The sequence below is a fragment of the Myotis yumanensis genome, unplaced genomic scaffold (genome assembly GCF_028538775.1).
Source record: "Myotis yumanensis isolate MYYU_CA2020_CCGP unplaced genomic scaffold, mMyoYum1.0.hap1 SCAF_16, whole genome shotgun sequence".
In the NCBI taxonomy this organism is placed as follows: domain Eukaryota; kingdom Metazoa; phylum Chordata; class Mammalia; order Chiroptera; family Vespertilionidae; genus Myotis; species Myotis yumanensis.
In genome coordinates, this window is record NW_027223767.1 from 15,701,539 (window position 1) to 15,719,102 (window position 17,564).

A 17,564-nucleotide genomic window follows, 5' to 3' on the forward strand; every position below is an offset into this window, starting at 1 on the left:
GATATTCCTCCTCCTAGGATCTCTCCTCATCAGTGCCCAGCCCAGGGCCTGGCTTAGGAAAGGGAGGCGGGGTGGAGGGACAAAAGTGGTGCCCCTTTTGCTTTTCTATTGTCAAAACCCTCTGCACCCCTCTCAGCAATGCAATGGCCCTGGGGGGCTGCGTTTCCAGCCACACACCTGCCCTGTCCTAATCTGGTCTCCAAAATCCAACCCTGAACTTGTCCCACCTGCCCCCACACATGCTCTGCTCTTCCCTGTCCTTGTCACCTTGTGTCCTCCTCTTGGCCTATCTAAATCAATCGGTTTTCTTTTTTTCTCTCTTTCTCTATTTCTTTCTTTCTTTCTTTCTTTCTTTCTTTCTTTCTTTCTTTCTTTTTTCACTTGATAATATTTGTACAATGGCATGGATTGAAAAAATATATATACATCCATCCTTTAGGGGCTATCTCAAATGCCACCTCTCCCAGGAAGCCTACTCTGCTTTCTCCAACCAGCTGGAATAGATCCCATCTCTCAACTAGCCCTTTGGGTAGCTAGTCTCGAAAGACGGCCCCTCAGTGAGCCATGGTTGCCAGCATTCACATGTATGTGGTCCCATCCCCTTGAATCGGGGCTGATCCTGCGACTCGCTGATAACCAACAGGATGCAGTGGGAAGGACTCTGTGCCTCCAAGGCTGGGCCATAAGAAGGCTTGCAGCTTCCACCTGGATCTGGGACCCAGGGGGAGCCAGCCACCCTGTACAAAGTCTGAATAGCCTGAGGCCTCCCAGGGCAGCAGCCACGGGGAGAAACAGAGCCCGCAGACAAGGAGCAGCAGATGCAGTCAGGAGCCAGCCCTCCTGAACACCCGGCCCAGGGGAGCCTTCAGACGCCCCCGGCCCAGACCACCTTCTGACTGAAATTGCTAGAGACACCCCACATGAGAACCTTGCAAAAGAACCCAACAGCCCCAAGAACCATGAGACAGAATAATAATTATTATTTTAAGCAGCTAAGTTTGGAGCCATTTGTTACACAGCAGGAGATCATCAGAACACACGGATTTATCCTGATTCGGGTCAGAATGTGAGAGACCAGGCCCGATTCCCTGCAGAGGATGCTCGAATAGAGTTAGAGTAAGCGGAGGAAGGAGGGCAGGGCGGGCAGGGGGATCTGGGGTCTAGAACACGGCAGGAAGTATCTCAGGGATGCAGGTAAATTAACACTGGAGGTGAAGCCAAGGCTTCGGGCTCCTGGCCTCGAGGCCAGTGGGATTCCTGGAGGAAACCAGAAAAAGCTTATCTCTCTCCCCCAGGTTCGCTGGCTCCTGCCCCCGAAGGACACGTCCCTTGCAGGGAAGTAGCACTCACCGGACAACGTCCACTGCCCCCGGCCGGACCTTGGGGTCACTTCCCATGATGGACACGCTGGCGGCAAAGGACCCGTCGATGCTGAATACCACGCACTCCATGCCACGAGGCAGCACCGTGAGGTAGCTCATCGCACAGGTCTGGTCGCCTCTGCAAAGAACCGCTGGTGGTCAACCATGTGCTCAGGTCAGGGGTTAAGCCGGGGGCCAGAGGTCAGCGTGCCACTGGGTCAGAGCTCAGTCTGGGGCCAGAGAATCTGAGGATGACCTCGGCCATTTTCTCTCTCCCCTCAGGCAGGGATGAGGCCCAAAACAGAGCAGCCGAGGGCCCCATCTTCCGGAGAGGCTCTGCTGGAAGGGCCAGGGCAGTGGTCCTGGGTCTCACCTGACCACCATCTTCACGGGGTACACTCCCACCCCCAGGCGCCGGGGCCTCGGCACGCTGTAGGTGATCCGGCCGCTGCTGTTGGTGATCTCCGTGTCCAGGTGCACCCAGCGGCCTGAGGACGGCTCCGCCATCACCAGGATGTCCACCTGCAGGCAGCGAGGGGGCCAGGGAACCACTGAGACTGGGGGGCTGCAGGCTTGGCTGGGGGGCTCCACCAGGGAGCTCTCTGCCAAAACAGGACTCCGGGGCTTGGGGTCCTGCCGGATGTTTCTTGGTTCCTACCACCCTCTCTCTCCACTGCAGCCACCACTGGCCCCTCAGATGCGCCAAGTTCACCCCTGCTTCCTGGCTTACCGCCCCCCAACCCCGACCTCCCCAGGCAGGGTGTCTCCCAGCTCAGCCTCCCAAAGCCCTCAGCCCACATGCCATGTGGTACCACGAGGCACCTGGTGCACGTGTGGGCAGCCAAGGGGGGGGATGCCCAGCCTCTGTACCTTCTCTCCCGTCAGAGCCACCATGTCCAGGGGCCCGTACATGAACCGTCCCACCAGGACCTGGGGGCCGTCTTCGGCGGCAATCACGTCGTTGGCCCGGTGGTTGGCAGTGACGTTCTGCAAGGACAGAAACCAGCTCAGCTTTTGCATAGGGGCTGGAGGGACATGGACCTGCTAATGCCCTCCTATGAGCCCCATTAGAGCTCCCAAGACACAGTCACAGGAGAAAAACAGACCCTAAGACCCTAACGCTGTCCCCCACGAGCGCAGGGGTCCCCGGTGATGAGCATCCTCTGCTCTCTACTGTCCCCATGGCGCCGAGGAACCGCCAGTCCTCACAGCCTGGCACCCTCCTAGCTTCCTAGGCTGGAAACTGCCAGTCCACTCACTTCGCTTCTTCCTTCCACCTCTCTGCTCACACCCCACAGCCATTCACCGTCTGTCTCTTCTTAGTGAAGATGTACAAGAGCAGAGAGGATCGTGTGCCTGACACCAGCTCCTCTGCCGAGCCACTCTCGGCCACTCTGGTGCCCTTCCCTTGCTGAGTCCCCACCCCACCCCACCCCAGAGGGTCCGGAGCCATCCCGGACATCGCAACATTCTATCTGCAGCCATCCCAACATCCCACGCTTCTTCCCTTCCAGTGTCAGTTCATTCTGCAGCTCAGAGGCCTCCACTGGCCAGCACCCCCACTCCCGGCCTGGCTTCAACACCGCAGCCACTCAGTCTGGTAGCCCTTCCCCTACAGAACTGCCCACATGGCACCTCTACCCCACACCGTGATCTCTCTCGCCTGGGCTCTGCTAATGGCTTCTTAATGAAGCTCCATATTCAAAAACAGACCCCAGCAGGTCCACCAGCTTTATAAAGCACCAATCTGTTAACCCCAGGAACCCCGGGATGAAGTCCAAACCATGAGCTCAGCATTAAAGCCCGGGCAGCCTTCCAGCCCTCTTTCCTGCTCCCCTTCCAAGCCCCTCTGGTCCTTTCAGGCTGGGCTCTGCCGTGGCCTCTAGGCCTTGGCTCACACTGGGCCCCCCACCCTACATGCCATCGCTGGCCTCCTGCCCCCCTATTCCAGCACATCCACTATGACCTGACTCAAGGTTGTCCCCTCCCAGAAACACTGCTTGGACGCCCCCAAAAGGCCTCTACCTCCTCTCAGTCCCCAGGGAATTTTAATTCAGTTCAAGGAACATTTGCAGCCGCCTCGTCTGCATAGGCCCATCGGCTGGGCTTGGTGGACACAAAGAGGAACCAGTCACTAACCCTGCCCTGGGGACACCCCATCAAGGGCGGGACCCAGTCCCCCTCACGGGAACACGGGAGGGGGAAGAGTTGGTTCATGGAAACAAGCACATGGAAAGATGCTCGGCCTTGCTAGTTAGTCATCAAGGAAATGCAAATCAAACTACAATGAGATACCATTTCCCGCCCACTAGGATGACTGGAATCCAAGAGACAGATAATAACACGTGTTGGTGAGGATGTGGAGGACTCGGAACCCTCGTACACGGCTGAGGGGTATGGAAAGTGATGGTGCTGCTTTAGACAAGTTTTGCAGTTCCTCGAATTATTAAACTAGAGTTACCCTTTGATCCAGCGATTCCACTCCTAGGTATATGCCCAGGAGAAATGAAAACATCTGTTCACATAAAAACCTGCACACGAATAGTTAGAGCAACATTATTCATAGTGGACAAAGGGTAAAAACTGATTCATGGGTAAACAAAAATGCGGTACATCCATACAATGGAGTATTAGTCAGCCATAAAAAGGAATGAAGTACTGATACATGCGATCACATGGGTGAACCTTGAAAACATGATGCCAGGTGAGAGAAACCAGACACAAAAGACAACATATTGTATTATTCTGTTTATGTGGAATGTCCAGAATAGGCAAATCTGTAGAGACAGAAAGTAGCTCACTGATTGCTTAGGGCTGGGGGATGATGGCGAAAGGGCGTTTCTTTTTGAAATAATGAAATGTCAGGTTGCATACATCTGTGAACACACTAAACCTACTGAATTTTAAGTGGGTGAATAATACCTGAGCTATAGCTCAATAAATATGTCAAAACAGAAGAGTCAATTCATGGAGCACTGATCACCTTCTACCTTTTAGGACTCCTTGTGGGGTCATGTCTGGATCTTCCCACCAGACTGGAAGTGTCCCCCATAGGAGTGGCTGTGTCTGTAAACCCCTAATCCCCACTCACTCCCTAGAAGAGGACCAGGGACACAGTGGTCACTGATTGTTTACTGAGTGAATAAATCAATGTGTATAGCAAACTCCTATTTATATTTCAATACCCTTTAATGACGACTCTTCATGGAAACCATGCGTGTGCTGCCCTGCAATTCTTCTTTCTATCTCCTTCCCTTTGTCATGGCAAATCTCTCTCCAGACCATACTCAGTGAGTCAGACTGTGAGCCCCATGATCATGGACAGGACTCTTTCTAATTCACATCTACATCTCTAGAGGCCCTGCATAGAGCAGTTGCTCCGTAATTGGCATCTCACCATCCCCGGTGCCCTGGACCCCCATTCTTCGGGTTCCTCTGGATTCAAGCCACCTGGAACCAACTCTCCCATCTTACACACGCCCCCCCCCAAACCCCACCCCACCCCCACTGCAGCATCCTGGGCCTCATCTAAGCATGAAGCCCAGTATGTGTGAGCGCTCAGGTCTGGGGGGCAAATCAAAGGCCTTACCTGCCATGCGAATGCCCCAGCCCCAAGGGCAGCCCCACTTCTCTGAGGTCACCTCCCAACCAGTGCGTGACTCCCACCAGCACATACCCGCAGCTTGACCTGGGTCCTCTTACGAAGCCACTTCTCTCGGGGGTTAGTGGGGCTCAGGGTGGCAGGATCCAAGCCATCGCTCTCCTTGATGGTCACACTCTCATAGCGCATCACCTGATAGACGCCAAGCAGGGCTCCAGGTCAGGCCATCTCCACCCCTCCTCCTCCCTCCCAGGGTGTCAGGGCCCATCAGCTTGCAGCCAGAAGGCCCACCCCCAAGCCTCCTCACCTCCCAGCTTGGAACCCTCAGGAGGCTGGAGATGCCAGGACCCATGTCCCTGCCCTCCTGTCCTGACTGCTGCGGCCAGAGCACAGGCCCACAAATGCTCTCTGGCCTGGGAGCACCTTCTGTCCCCCACACCCAGACTTCACAGCTATCTATGTCTGTACCCATTCTCTGCCTTCCCTCCTGTTAGGTAGGGGACCCTCATCTAAGGTCACTGAAGCCCTGATCCCAGCCCCTCCTGCCACTCAAGGCCATTGCTCCTGCAGCATTCCCTCTCAGTCCTAAGGGACTGATCAGTCCCTCTCCACTGAACCATTCTCCTTTGCATACAAATATGCTATAATCGTGCTCACCTTAAAGAAAGAAAAAACACTCTCTCTCGGACCCCTGGTGTCTCTCCAATGATCATCACATTTCTGCTCTCCCTTACCCTGTGCTCTATCTCCCTTCCCTCCCTGCCGCCTCCCTCTGCCCACTCCAATCAGGCTTCTGTCCCCATTGCTCCACTGAAACCATTCTCGACAAAGCCCCGCCCATGACTTCCATTCTGCCCCACTCAAAGGTCCTCTCTCATCCATCCTCTCTTGCTCTTCCGTGATTCCTCCTCCTCTCTCTCTTGGAGCTGCAGGACTCAGCCTTGAACTTCTCTATCTATGGCAACTCCCTCAGTATCTGTGGTGTTGTGATTTATCATAAGAAATATATATATTTGTTTTTCATCCCCATTTCTGGCGCAGAGCTTCTAAAATCCTTGTCATTTCCCAAGTGATGAGAGCAACAAAGGTGTCTTTTATGTTAGTATGTTGACTTGGGAGGGAGGGGGGTTGGTTGCTAGGGAAACCAACCTTGTGAATAGATGGTTTAAATTTTCAGCCCCAACCCCTAACCTCCAGAGAGGAGAGAGGGGCTGGGGGTTGGCCAGTGGCCAACGATTTACTCAATCGAGCCCAGTAGTAAAGCCTCCATAATGATCTCCAAAAATAGGGTTCGCAGAGCTTCCAGCTGGGTGGGCAGAGCAGCATCCCAGGGGAGGCAGGGACGCTCCCCCCACTTCCCCACACCTTGTCCTATGCGTCTCTTCCATCTGCCTGTCCCTGAGTTATATCCTTTTATAATAAACTGTCATCTAGGAAGGAAAATGTCTGAGTTCTGTGAGCCGCGCTAGCAAATTACAGTAATAAGACCCAGGAAGGGAAATGGGAGCCTCTGACCCGTCCATCAGAAGCCCAGGCAGCACCTGGACTTGCGACTGGCGTCTGAGGGGGGCGGGGTCAGCCTTGAGGGACTGAACCGTTACCCTGTGGGATCTGAGCTATTTCCAGGTAAGCAGCGTCAGAACTGCGTTGAACTGTGAGGCACCCGGCTGGTGTTGGAGAATTGCTTGGTGCGGGGAAGATGCCACACTTTGGAATTGGTGTCAAAGTCAGAGCATTGTACCTGTCACCCTGTCACCGGCTTTAAATGCCATCCGAGCTCTGATCACCCACATTTTTATCGCTAAGCCTGACACCTTCCCAAGCTCCGGACTTTCTACTCCCCTTCCCTCTCAACATCTAACAGGCATCTCACCCTCCCAGGCCCAGATACAAGACTCCGTTCCTCCCGCCCCCCCGCCCCCCCGGCCCTGCTCCTCCCCAACCGTAAGGAATGGCCCTCCTGTAAATGCTCAAGTGGAACAGGACCCGTAGGCTCCCCTCTCCCTTACAGCTCAGACGTCAGCAGGCCCCGTCACCCCAGCTCAAACCCTCAGCGCCTCCACCACCAGCACCTCAGCCCCAGCTGCCCTCGTGAAGTTGAGCTCCTGTGTTTGCCTCATGCTTTCTCCCCACAAACAGCAGCCTTCCTTCTAAAGACACAAGTCAGTTGATATCTCTCCCTTGTTCAAAACTCTGCCATGGCTCCTGATTGGACCCTGCATAGCATCAAACTCCTGACCTTGGCCATCTAGGCTGTGTGTGACCGGGGCCCGCCCCCTATCCCTGCACCTCCTCCCCCAGCTCTCCCCACTCGCTGGCCTGTGCCACCTACGGACCAGGGCACGGAGACCCACAGAGAGCAGGTCTCTGTTACTCCGGTCTCCAAGTTGAAACTTGGGTACATTCTCCCATGTAGTTTCTATCTCACTTTCTAGAAAGTACCGGGCTCCTTATGAAGCCCGTTGTCTGACTGTCGCCCTCCCACCTGGCTGAGTGCTGCAAGGACTTCCCAGCAGCCGGCGCAGCCCGCAGGGCCAGCTCTTCTCCAGACACAGAAGGGCAGGAGCCTGCAGCGGGCCCGGAGGGGCGGAGTACCTGTCTCAGGATGAAGGCCACCACGTCCGTGGACTCCCAGTAGCTGGCGTGGAAGAGGTGGGGCAGCGCCACAGTGGGGAAGGCGGTGAGGACCTCGGGGCAGTAGAGGGCGTAGTCGATGCGCTTGGCACCCCACCACTTGGCCGTGACTGTGGAGCCGAGAGGGAGGTGAGGACAGCGCAGACTGCCTAGGCCTGGACCCATGGGGCAGAGTGGGACCCGTGCACAGGCGCAGTGGTGGACGTCCCACTCGGGATGCAAGTGCGAGGCCAGCACCCAGCTTACAATGAGCTCTAGGACATGGCTGCTTCTCTCCCCACCTCCCACCCACCCCTCCTCTAGGACAGGTGCCACAGATTGGTCCCCAGGAATGGGGACCCACGGAGGCGTCCATGGTCCCATCCCCCGGGCTGCCGGTCAGCAGGATTCCCAGTGGGGAAACTGAATGTTGGCATCAGGGCTCTGGCCGAGGTCAGAGCTCAGTTTGTGCCAGGAGGAGTCATGGCTCATGCCACAGTCAGGGTCAAAGTTCTCTCTGAGGTCAGAGTTCAGTGTGATTTCAGCTACCCCTCCTCTCTGCCCTCAGCAGCTCTGGCGGTGGACCAGCGGCCGCCCAGAGGTAGGTCCCTCTCCCTTGAACCCAGGGAGACCCCCAGATGTCCCTCACTCACTGCAGGAGGCGCCGACGGGTGCCAGGCTGTCTGAGGACCTGGAGCTCTCGCTGTGCGAGCTGCCCTGGCTCATCCTCCGCCCCGGGCGCTGGGACTGCGGGGCCTGAAGGGGCGAGGCGGGGGCGTCCACCATCGGCGGGCTTCCCTGGGAGCTGCCCTCCAGGAAGAGGGCGCTGTGGGTGTGCAGGGCATCCGCTGGAGGGAGAACTTCATCTCAAACAGAGCCACCAAGCTATGCCGGCCCCACGCGGGTGGGAGGCAGGCGCTCAGAGATGACCACCCCCAGCCCTGCTCTCTCACCCCAGACAGGCAACCTGCACCTCTCACCCCCCGGAACCTGGCTGGGACGCCTTCCCCATAATACATCATCGGGTTTCATGTCCTCTAAATTGTGGGCACAAATCAGGGTCCCAACCATCATTCCTCCCCTAACAGCGCTGCCAAGGGCGCCCCTGGGAGAGGAACCCCAAACCCCAGCTAAGGTCACGGGTAAACCATAACCATGTGCTCTTGTATCAGACCTCACCCCTGAGCTGCAAGGGCCTGTGGCTGAGCCCAGAAGTGCATGGGCACCACAGCCTGGAGCTGGGGGGCGCTCTGGGGGCGGGGGCATGCCCTGACCGAAGAGGGACACATTGTAGGGTCGGGGAGGGAGGTTTCAGAGCTTCTTCTGTCGGTGGAAGCTCCTGACAAAGCGGGACTTTGGAAATTGAGTTTTCATCGAAACGGGAGGTGGTGGGGGGGGGGGGGCGGCGTTTACATCCTGAATGAGCCACAGACAGCTCTCCCCCCACAATCTGGCCACACCTCTGAACAGGCTCAGGGGGGTGGAGCCAAAGCTCGCATCTCCAAGCCCCTGACTGTCCAGTACAGGCCTCCCCTTGGCCTCACTGGCCTCCCCCAAACCCACCTGCCCTTGCTTCTGCTTGACCTAGAAGATCCCCCAACACCCATCCCCCAGCTCTTCTCCAGCCGTCCAAGAGCCTTGGTCAAAGCCCCCTATTCGTGAGGCCTGCTGGGGTGAGATACCTCCCGCCCTGCACCTCCGAGTACAGGCTGGGCACTGGGCAACAGCACTCAGCTGGACCCGGGCCTGCCAATGAGCTGACAGCGCGAGTATCATGCTGGCCCCGGACCCAGGAGCTTAGCCAGCAAGCTTGTCAGGGAGCAGAGCTCGGGTCTCTGCGCCCCAAGCTGCTCCTATAGAGCAGGTGCTCGCACAGGTGGGCTGCTCGGAAAGCAGGCGAGTCGGCCGTTTGCCTGTCCTGTGCCCTCAGAGCACACAGCCCCTGCTCAGATGGGTCTAGTCACTCCATCAGCTGACAGCTTGGAGTGGCTGGACCAGAGACGGGGACCCTGGAGTGCGCCTGGCTGGGGCCCAGCCTCTGGCTCAGCACACGCTCCCCTACGCCCCCCCCCCCCCCCCCAGGAGCCTACCGAGGAGGAGGGACTGTCCATCGCCCAGCGGGAACCTCTGGTAGCGGGGCACGCTGACGGGCGGCACCAGGTGGAACTTGGGCTCCAGCAGCGGCTCAAGCCGTGAGGCGGAAGGGTCTGCGCAGTGGAAGAAGCTGTAGACCTGGCTGCAGGCCGGACGCACCTGGAGTCCTGGGAGCAACACAGGGAGCCCCCTTGCTGGTCCCCGCTCACTCGGCCCTAGTGCAGCTTTGCGTAGCCTGCTCCTCTGCTCAAGAAATGCATGGCTCCCTGCCGCCACCAGCATCAAAGCCACATGTTCAGTTTGGCATTCAAGTCCTTGCCTGTCGGTGCCACCTGGGAGCGCTGCTGTAGGCACCCAGACTGCACCACGGTGGCCATGTGAAACGCCCCAGCAGGCTAGCTTTCTCTGGGCCTTGGCTCAAGCTGCCCTCCTCCCAGCAGGCCCTTTTCCCCCTTTCAGCTCTCCACTCTCACTTAGTGGCTGCCTGACCTATGCAGCCGACCCAGGCTCTTTTCCTCAGGGTCAGCTGCCCCTTCCTCCAGCCCCCACCCAACCCCTAGCCTGGTGGTAGTTCTTGGTTTGCCAGAGCCGGCAGTACACTTCTCTCACAGACCAGCAGGTGTCTCCACTGAGGCCTCCTTCTCCTCCGTGCGTCTCCTTGTCCCTCTATGTCAGGGGACTGGACTGACCACGTCCAGGGAGCTTTAGGGTTCCTTAGTGACATCAGGGCAGCCGTGGGGTCCCGCCTCCTCTCTCTCCCCACTTCATGCAGAGCCCCTCCCTGTTTCTCTGTTCTGTACTGTAGGTCGTCAGTGAGCTCTGGGACAAAAGAAGTTTGAGAAGCCCTGGTATGTGATCTGCAAGGTGCCTCCAGCCTCTTGCATCCTCAGAATCATGGCTTAGCCACCTGCCGGCGAAAACCACCTGGGTGTGTATTTCAGAGGAATGAGGACGGCATTCAAGGCTTTGGGCATTGCGTGCGTGAGCAAAGGCACCAAGGCAGGCCTGGCTGCAGTGGGCCTACCTGGGCACTGGGGAAGGAGAGGGTGGGGGCAGCAGGGTAACTAGTGGTGGTTTCTCTTCCCACAGAGCATGACAACCGAACAACAGGCCCGCAGGTCAGCCAGGGGCATGTGACAAGGACAGTGAGACCCACCAGAGGCTGCCTCACCTTTGCTCCATCTGTGAAACGACCCCCCCATTCTTCCTCCTCTCCCCTCCGCCTCCTCCTTCTTCTCTTCTCTGTCCACCTACCCCAACTCTGTGACCCACCCTCCCCCTGCCCCCGACACCCCACTCTCCCCAATTTGAGGCCCTGACACAGTGGGCTAGTGACACAAAGGCATCTCAGCCCCAGGCTGGGCCACACCCACCGTCCAGCGCGGGCAGCACCGTCCTCCGCATGGCCAGGACCAGGCCGAGGGGCGAGCCGAAGAGGAAGAAGTCAGACACGTCAAAGTCCAAGCGGCCCAGGCTGACCGCAGGGGGCTCGGCCTCATCCTTCAGCATGCTCGAGTGGATGCTGGGGAGCGGGGAGACAGAGGCGGCGGGTTAGGGAAGGGCCGTGGAAGGGAAGCATCCACTCAGCAGGGCAGCTTGAGGTCTGGGTACGGAGAGCCCAGCCCTCCATCTCTGGGGCCGGGCCCAGAACCAGAGACCACGCGCTGGACGCCATCAACACAAGCTGGCAGCCTCTCAGCATTGGCCACCGAGGCCTGGCCAACATTTGGCGAAGGCAGGGGTCATCGGCCCACTCTTTCCGTAAAGGGCCAGATGGTAAATATTTTAGACTTTGAGGGCCATATGGTCTCCATCACATCTACTTAACTCCGCCGTGTAGCATGCGAGCAGCCACAGACGACACCTAAACAAATCCGCGCGGCCAGTGAAACTCGATCCACTGCAACTGGCCGAGGACCTGGGCCCACTAAGCGTCCCACGCGCTGGCAGGCCCGCCCCTCGTGCCGGGTCTGTGATGGCCACACTGTGAATCCCGGCCCCAGCTACCCGAGAAGCCCAGCTGGCCACTACACAGACCAGCTGGGCGGTGTCGGTCCTGCCAGATTAGGGCTCTCGTTGTAACTCATGTTCCAGGCAACCCGCAGACACAGATGCACACAGCTCCGGCTTCCCTCCCCGCCCGCCTGCAGAGGAAGCAGAGCTTAAACAGAAAACGGCCAGACACAGAATTCCAATCACTCGCATCTCAGGCACCCAGTGCCCCCAAAGAGTCCGAGTTGATGTTTAGCCCCAGGCCCAGAGCAGGCTGCCCGGGAAGGGCAGGAAAACTGGGCCCTCCCTGGCCTTCCAGTTGGCGGCCTCGCGTTTAAGACAATCCCGTGGGATTACATAATTGATGAATCGATCAATAGAATGCAGATTCGACTGACATACTCCAGTTGGAAGAGAAAGGGACTTTTAGGAATCACAGTTGGAACAGGGTGTGAGCGAGGGTCCTGCACGCCACACGCCTCTGCCTCGGGTGGTGTGAGCATCTCGCCGTGAGGACGATGACTGGCGTTTAACAATACGTCTTCCATGTACAGCGTGGTCCCTAAACACCGGCCAACTACTTAATTGCCAAAGAAGCAGCCATCTGTCCCTGCACCAGAGGGAAAAGCTGGCTGCGTCGGACCAGCTACTGAGAGCCTCCAACTTCTTGTCACTCTTCAAATGTGGGGTTTTCTTAAAGGATTTTTCAAGGATGAACCAGAAATGTGGAGATTTTACTTTGCAGCTCAGACTTGAAACATAACTGCTTTTCTTTTAAAGAATTGTCTGTCGGAGGGGCTTTAAATAGCCAGAGATTTAACTACGCAGCGCCTCTGACCTAATAATTCCTCCTTCAGGAATGCATGCAAACAAAATAGCCCTAATATGCACATGAACGTTGATGCACGAAGGTCGTCACCAGGGCGCTATTTATAATTTTGAAGAATTGGAAAAAGCCAAAGCGTCCAATGACCGGGGTTAAGTAAATGTGTCCGTTTACTCAATAAAATATTGTTAAGGCCATCTACCAAGTATTTTTATTTTTATTATTTTTTAAAATATATTTTTATTGATTTCAGAGAGAAAGGGAGAGGGAGAGAGATAGAAACATCAATGATGAGAGAGAATCACTGATCGGCTGCCTCCTGCATGCCCCCCAATGGGGATCGAGCCCGCAATCTGGGCATGTGCCCTTGATTGGAATCGAACCAGGACCCTTCAGTCCACAGACCAACACTCTATCCACTGAGCTAGGGCTCTACCAAGTATTTTTAATTATACAGGGGGAAAATCACACTATAAGGGTAGGTGTGTGTGGGTTTTTTTAAAAAGTAACACTAATTGCAAAGCATGTAAAAAAATATATATATAACTGAACGAAAATAACGCCAAAGCATTAGCGTGGTTCCCTCTGGGTGGTGAGGCGGTCTCTTTCCCAAATGCTGAGCTGGCCTCGTGCTACTTGTCACTCGGGTAAGAAAGGAGGGAGCGACGGAGGAAAGAATTGAGGAGAAAGAGAAGAGGTGTTCCTTCCGATGTGGGTCTATGCTCAATACCTACTTGTATGTATCCTGAACAACGAGCAGATAGTTCAGGTAGCTGGGGTCGATGACCATGACCCTTCTAGAAGGTTAAAGGGTGGGCGGCTCCATGGGGGCCCTGGCACCGATGAGGAAAGGGTACTGGGTACCGGGGGCTGGGGAACCAGTGCCAAGCCCAGCTCTTGTCCCTGGCTGTGTGGCCCCAGGAACCTCCCTGACTGACGTGGCCTCTACTGCCTCATCTGAGAAACAGTAAGAACACACACCTGGAGTCGCTCACAAAACACACACCAGATTCTTAAAACGGCCAGGAAAGTAGGCTGGGCAGCATTTGCCAGGTTGCAGAAGATGAGCCTGAGGCTCAGGATGTGCGGCTGCCTGTCCCCTCCCCCTGAAAGTTGGGGTGGAGCAGAGACAGAGTGCAGGGCCCAGGATCTCAGCCCAGGGCCCATGGGGAGCAGCCTTGGGCTCAGGCTTGACTCTGGACCCCCCAGGAAAGACCTGGGACATGTGATGGGTCCTGAGCCACCCCTAGGATGCTAAGCCGAGGTGCTCTCTGCTCCGGGTGCTTTGCCGAAGGAAGATGGGACGCAGGGAATGGTTACCTTGATAGGAAGGCATGATGTTGGGTGATGGCCTCGCAGTCATAGGTGGAGGAATCGCTCTGTTTCCGTGGCAACGGCCTCTTGGGCTCCTCATCCTCCAACACGCTGGAGATGTCAATGCTGCTTTTGCTGAGCCGCTTGCTGCTGGCCAGACTGCACTCCTCCTCCACCCCCGGGGTGTCCTGTGGGACCGAGGAGAGGGCAGGAGGGCACTGCAGTCACTGGGGACTCTGGGGCCCTGCCTCCTCCCCAGCCGCAAGGAACCCCTTTCTCCTAGACGTGAGAGGCAGCACATCTTCCAAAAGAAGCATGAAAGCTGCCATCCAGTCGTGGTGGGATTTTAGTCACAGGGCTGTCTCCTGCCCACAAAGGGATTGGCGAGTTAGTGGGACTCGGGGCAGCTACCTGGGGACCCGGCCCCAAATTAGCCCCCCTGGGCCTCCGTTTCCTCCCCTGTGGTAGTAATCGCTTGCTACTCCTGTGAGATTGAGATACAATATATACTTTGTGACCTGGATTTCGTGGTGCATGTGTCAAGGGTTAACAGTCCTGCCCTCAGAGAGGCCCCTGCTCCCCAGGACAGACCCCTCCACCATACCCACCCCCTGGCCCGCACCTGGGTGCTGCTGACGCTCCCCTTCCGGCTGCTGCTGCCAGGGCTGTCGCCTGAGGGCCCCGCACTGTAGCAGATGGCATCAAAGGCCAGGAGGCCCCCCACACAGTCCCCGATGAGACACACCTGCAGAAGGCACAGCTGGGACTACAGGCCTGGCCACTGCTGACCCCTCACCCCCACACCCACCCAGAGCACCTGGATAACAAGGAGCCTGTCCCAGGGAGGCCTGAGAGCTGCAATAGGGGGAGGGGTGCTCATTCTGGGGCCAGGGTCAGGGGAGGACAGGGCTCAGGCATGGGCCAGGGCTCAGCATGGGCTCACAGTTAGAACTCAGATGTTGGCCTCACTCTTCCTATCTGTAAAATGGGGTCAAACCCAAAGATCTTAAAAGCCTTCTTGGATCTCAGACACCATGGCTCCTGAACAGCCTGGTCTAGATCCTTGGGGCAGATTCAAGCCTCTTTCCAGGTAGGGCCAAGGCAGGGAGGTGGGCGCAAGCTGTCCTACCTGCCCACTGAAGCCGATGCCGTCCGGGGACTTGAGGAACTCTGCGTAGACCTGGTTGGCTTGCTCGATGACGGTGGCAACTGCATCCTGGTACTGTGGGGAGGAGATGGCCAACAGGGGCAGCACGGCCAGAGGGACGTGGTCCTGGCTGTTGCTGAGACAGCCCTCATCGTGGCTGTAGGGATTGAGGCTGCAGACAGGGGGCCAAGGTAAGCCCAGCGGGCATCAGGCAGGGGGCGGGTGAGGGGCTGTGGACTGGGCAGAAGAGAGCACGTGCTGACCGGGAACTGGCCCTCCACTCCAGGGTCCCCTGCGCCTGCCCCGTAGCAGCCCGTGATGCGGGCCCTGGCGTCTCCTGTGACAACAGCTCTCTCCTGCCCTGTTCTGCATGGCACCAAAGAACCCCCAATCATGAAAGAAGCCACTGGTGCGGATCTGGGTGGGGACTGTCATCCTGGCAGACTTCCTAGAGGAGGTGGGGTTTGAACTAGGTCTCATGGAAGGCTTTCGGGGACGTCGAAAGGAAGAGAGAGGGTTGCCAGGCATGTCGCAGCTTGGGGTGGGCACCTAGCTGTATGCTCCATAGTGTGTCCATGGCCCAGCTGCCTACCCCTTCGCCAGCCCCACCCACCTGTCCTGCCTCTGTCCCCTGGGCCAATGGACCCAGCTGGCCAGGAGGGGCCACACGGGGAGGAATTGCCCAATGGTGACCCAGCCCCTGCCCTTCCCTCATCGCCTAAGCTCAGGCTGCCTGAGGTTGACACGGGGGACAGGTGACAGGGCTCAGGGACCCCAGGCAGGTGACAGAGACCCCAGGGTGTGCAAGTCCAGCCTAACAACCATCCCTCGTCTCCAAAGAACACAAATGAGAGGAAACGGGCCTCGACTGCAGCCGGAGAGATTTTAATTAGCGAGAACGAGCTCTCTCCCAGCAGTGATTAGGGCTGATGGATGGGCTGGCAAGGCGCTGCCTGGGGGAGAAGGACACTCCCTCCCGCCACCCCCTCGCTGTCCCCTCCAGTGGCCAGGCCATCCATCTTCCTGGCCATCAGGCCTGGGCTGGGTCACCCAGCTCTGGGGGTCAGATGTCCTGGGGGCGCAGGGTTTGGGGGAATCCTGAGACTGATTATGAGTGAGCCCAATTAACTCCGGCTGCTGGAGTGTGAAGGGAACGGAGCCACGTCAACCCAGCTCCCCAATCCTGCAGCAGAGCAGACGCAGCCGATTAACCTGTCGAAGAAGCACATTCCAGGGCCCTCCCTAGGGGTGAGGCCCGCTGCCCGCTGGGGAACTACGGACCTCGTCTCCTTCCTTCCTTCCCACTCTGATTGAGATCGGCCCTGCCGTGTCCTGGAGCACATCAATCAGACAGGTCTCTGCTCCCCCCACCCCCCCCAGGTGCCAACTTCCCTTTCTCTCAGAGACCAGAGGAGTGAGGCCTGCACGCCCCGCACAGGTGCTCCCCACCCGCAGGACGCTGGGCACGGCCTCCTCCCCTCCCAGCACTGCTGAGCCCTGTCTGGGCCACACCTGAGGGAGGGGCTGGGACGCCCTGCCCACCCTCCCCGAGCCCCACGTGGCTAAGGGCTCCTCTCTGAGAAGCCTCCGGGTTCTGGCAGAGTTGACATGAAAGGGAGTGAGGGCAGGAGAAAGGTGCCAGCCTCCCTTTCATCCCTAACTGCACGAAGCTCTCGGCTGCCGGTCCCCAGCTGGCCGCACGTTCCATCAGACCGGTGCTCTGCAGGTGCCAGGCCTTCTGTGCCCGCGTTAGCCGTGCTCCTACCGGGCAGGGACCTGGGAAGCAGAGCCCTCCGGGCCTGGGGCGGTGGGCAGAGCCTCCCACAGGCGCCCGGATCCTGGTGGGCCCCTGGTCTCCCTGTTAAGCCCCCACAGGCACCGGGGCAGGTTTGGATGAGGAGCCCAGGCCTGGTAAGCGTGCTGCCTTATCCCCGCCATCCGGGTACTCTGATGGCGGTCAGAGACACTGCCCTCCCAGCCCCCTGTCCACCAATGGGGAGAGCGCTTTCGCCCTGTGAGGACCATGACGTGAGTCACGCACACCCGCTCCGTGTGCTTTCTAAGTGCCCCACGCTGCTGCGCTAGGTGCTTCACACAGGCCAGCACACAGAAGCCTCAGAAAGACTCTGGGAGGTGGTTATTCTCCAGAGAATCCCCATGTTATTGACAAGGAAACAGACAGGGAGAAGCTAAATACCTCCCCCCGGGTCACACAGCTGGAACTCAAATCCAGGCTGACGGAAGAGCCCACGCCCTGAACCATGTTATGCTACGCTCACAGCACACACCAGTCACCTCCTCCGGGCAGCCCGCAAAGCCTAAAATATTTACTGTCTGGCCCTTTAAAGGAAAGTTTGCTGACCCCTGATCTAATGCCTGAATATCACTGCTTTGGACTCTCAGGTGCAGAGAGACCTCAAAGACATGCTGCCCTCTTCCTGAGGGTCCTCAGTGCCCTGTGCCACTTCCGTTAGAGCTCACATCCCTACTGGCTCCAATTACGTGGCCTGGGAGTGAGGCTGCCTGGGTTTGACTCCTGGCTCCATTCGCTGGGTGACCCTGGGGGAGCTGCATTGCTTAACCTCTCAGTGCCTCAACTTCCTCACCTGGGCCAAC

The 17,564-nt window shown here is 57.7% G+C and overlaps 1 protein-coding gene across 1 annotated transcript in view; it reads right to left on the reverse strand.

Annotated features, from left to right (window-relative positions):
• Positions 1-17,564, reverse strand: part of PITPNM3 (PITPNM family member 3) — an 89,192-nt gene that overhangs the window by 10,054 nt on the left and 61,574 nt on the right. The window contains exons 7-17 of the mRNA XM_070393547.1: positions 14,931-15,120; positions 14,424-14,546; positions 13,808-13,989; positions 11,043-11,191; positions 9,666-9,836; positions 8,229-8,423; positions 7,558-7,706; positions 5,038-5,154; positions 2,232-2,348; positions 1,735-1,883; positions 1,351-1,500 (exon numbers count right to left, since the gene is read on the reverse strand). Coding sequence (XP_070249648.1) covers positions 1,351-1,500; positions 1,735-1,883; positions 2,232-2,348; positions 5,038-5,154; positions 7,558-7,706; positions 8,229-8,423; positions 9,666-9,836; positions 11,043-11,191; positions 13,808-13,989; positions 14,424-14,546; positions 14,931-15,120 — 1,692 coding nt within the window. The remainder of the gene's footprint in view (positions 1-1,350; positions 1,501-1,734; positions 1,884-2,231; positions 2,349-5,037; positions 5,155-7,557; positions 7,707-8,228; positions 8,424-9,665; positions 9,837-11,042; positions 11,192-13,807; positions 13,990-14,423; positions 14,547-14,930; positions 15,121-17,564) is intronic.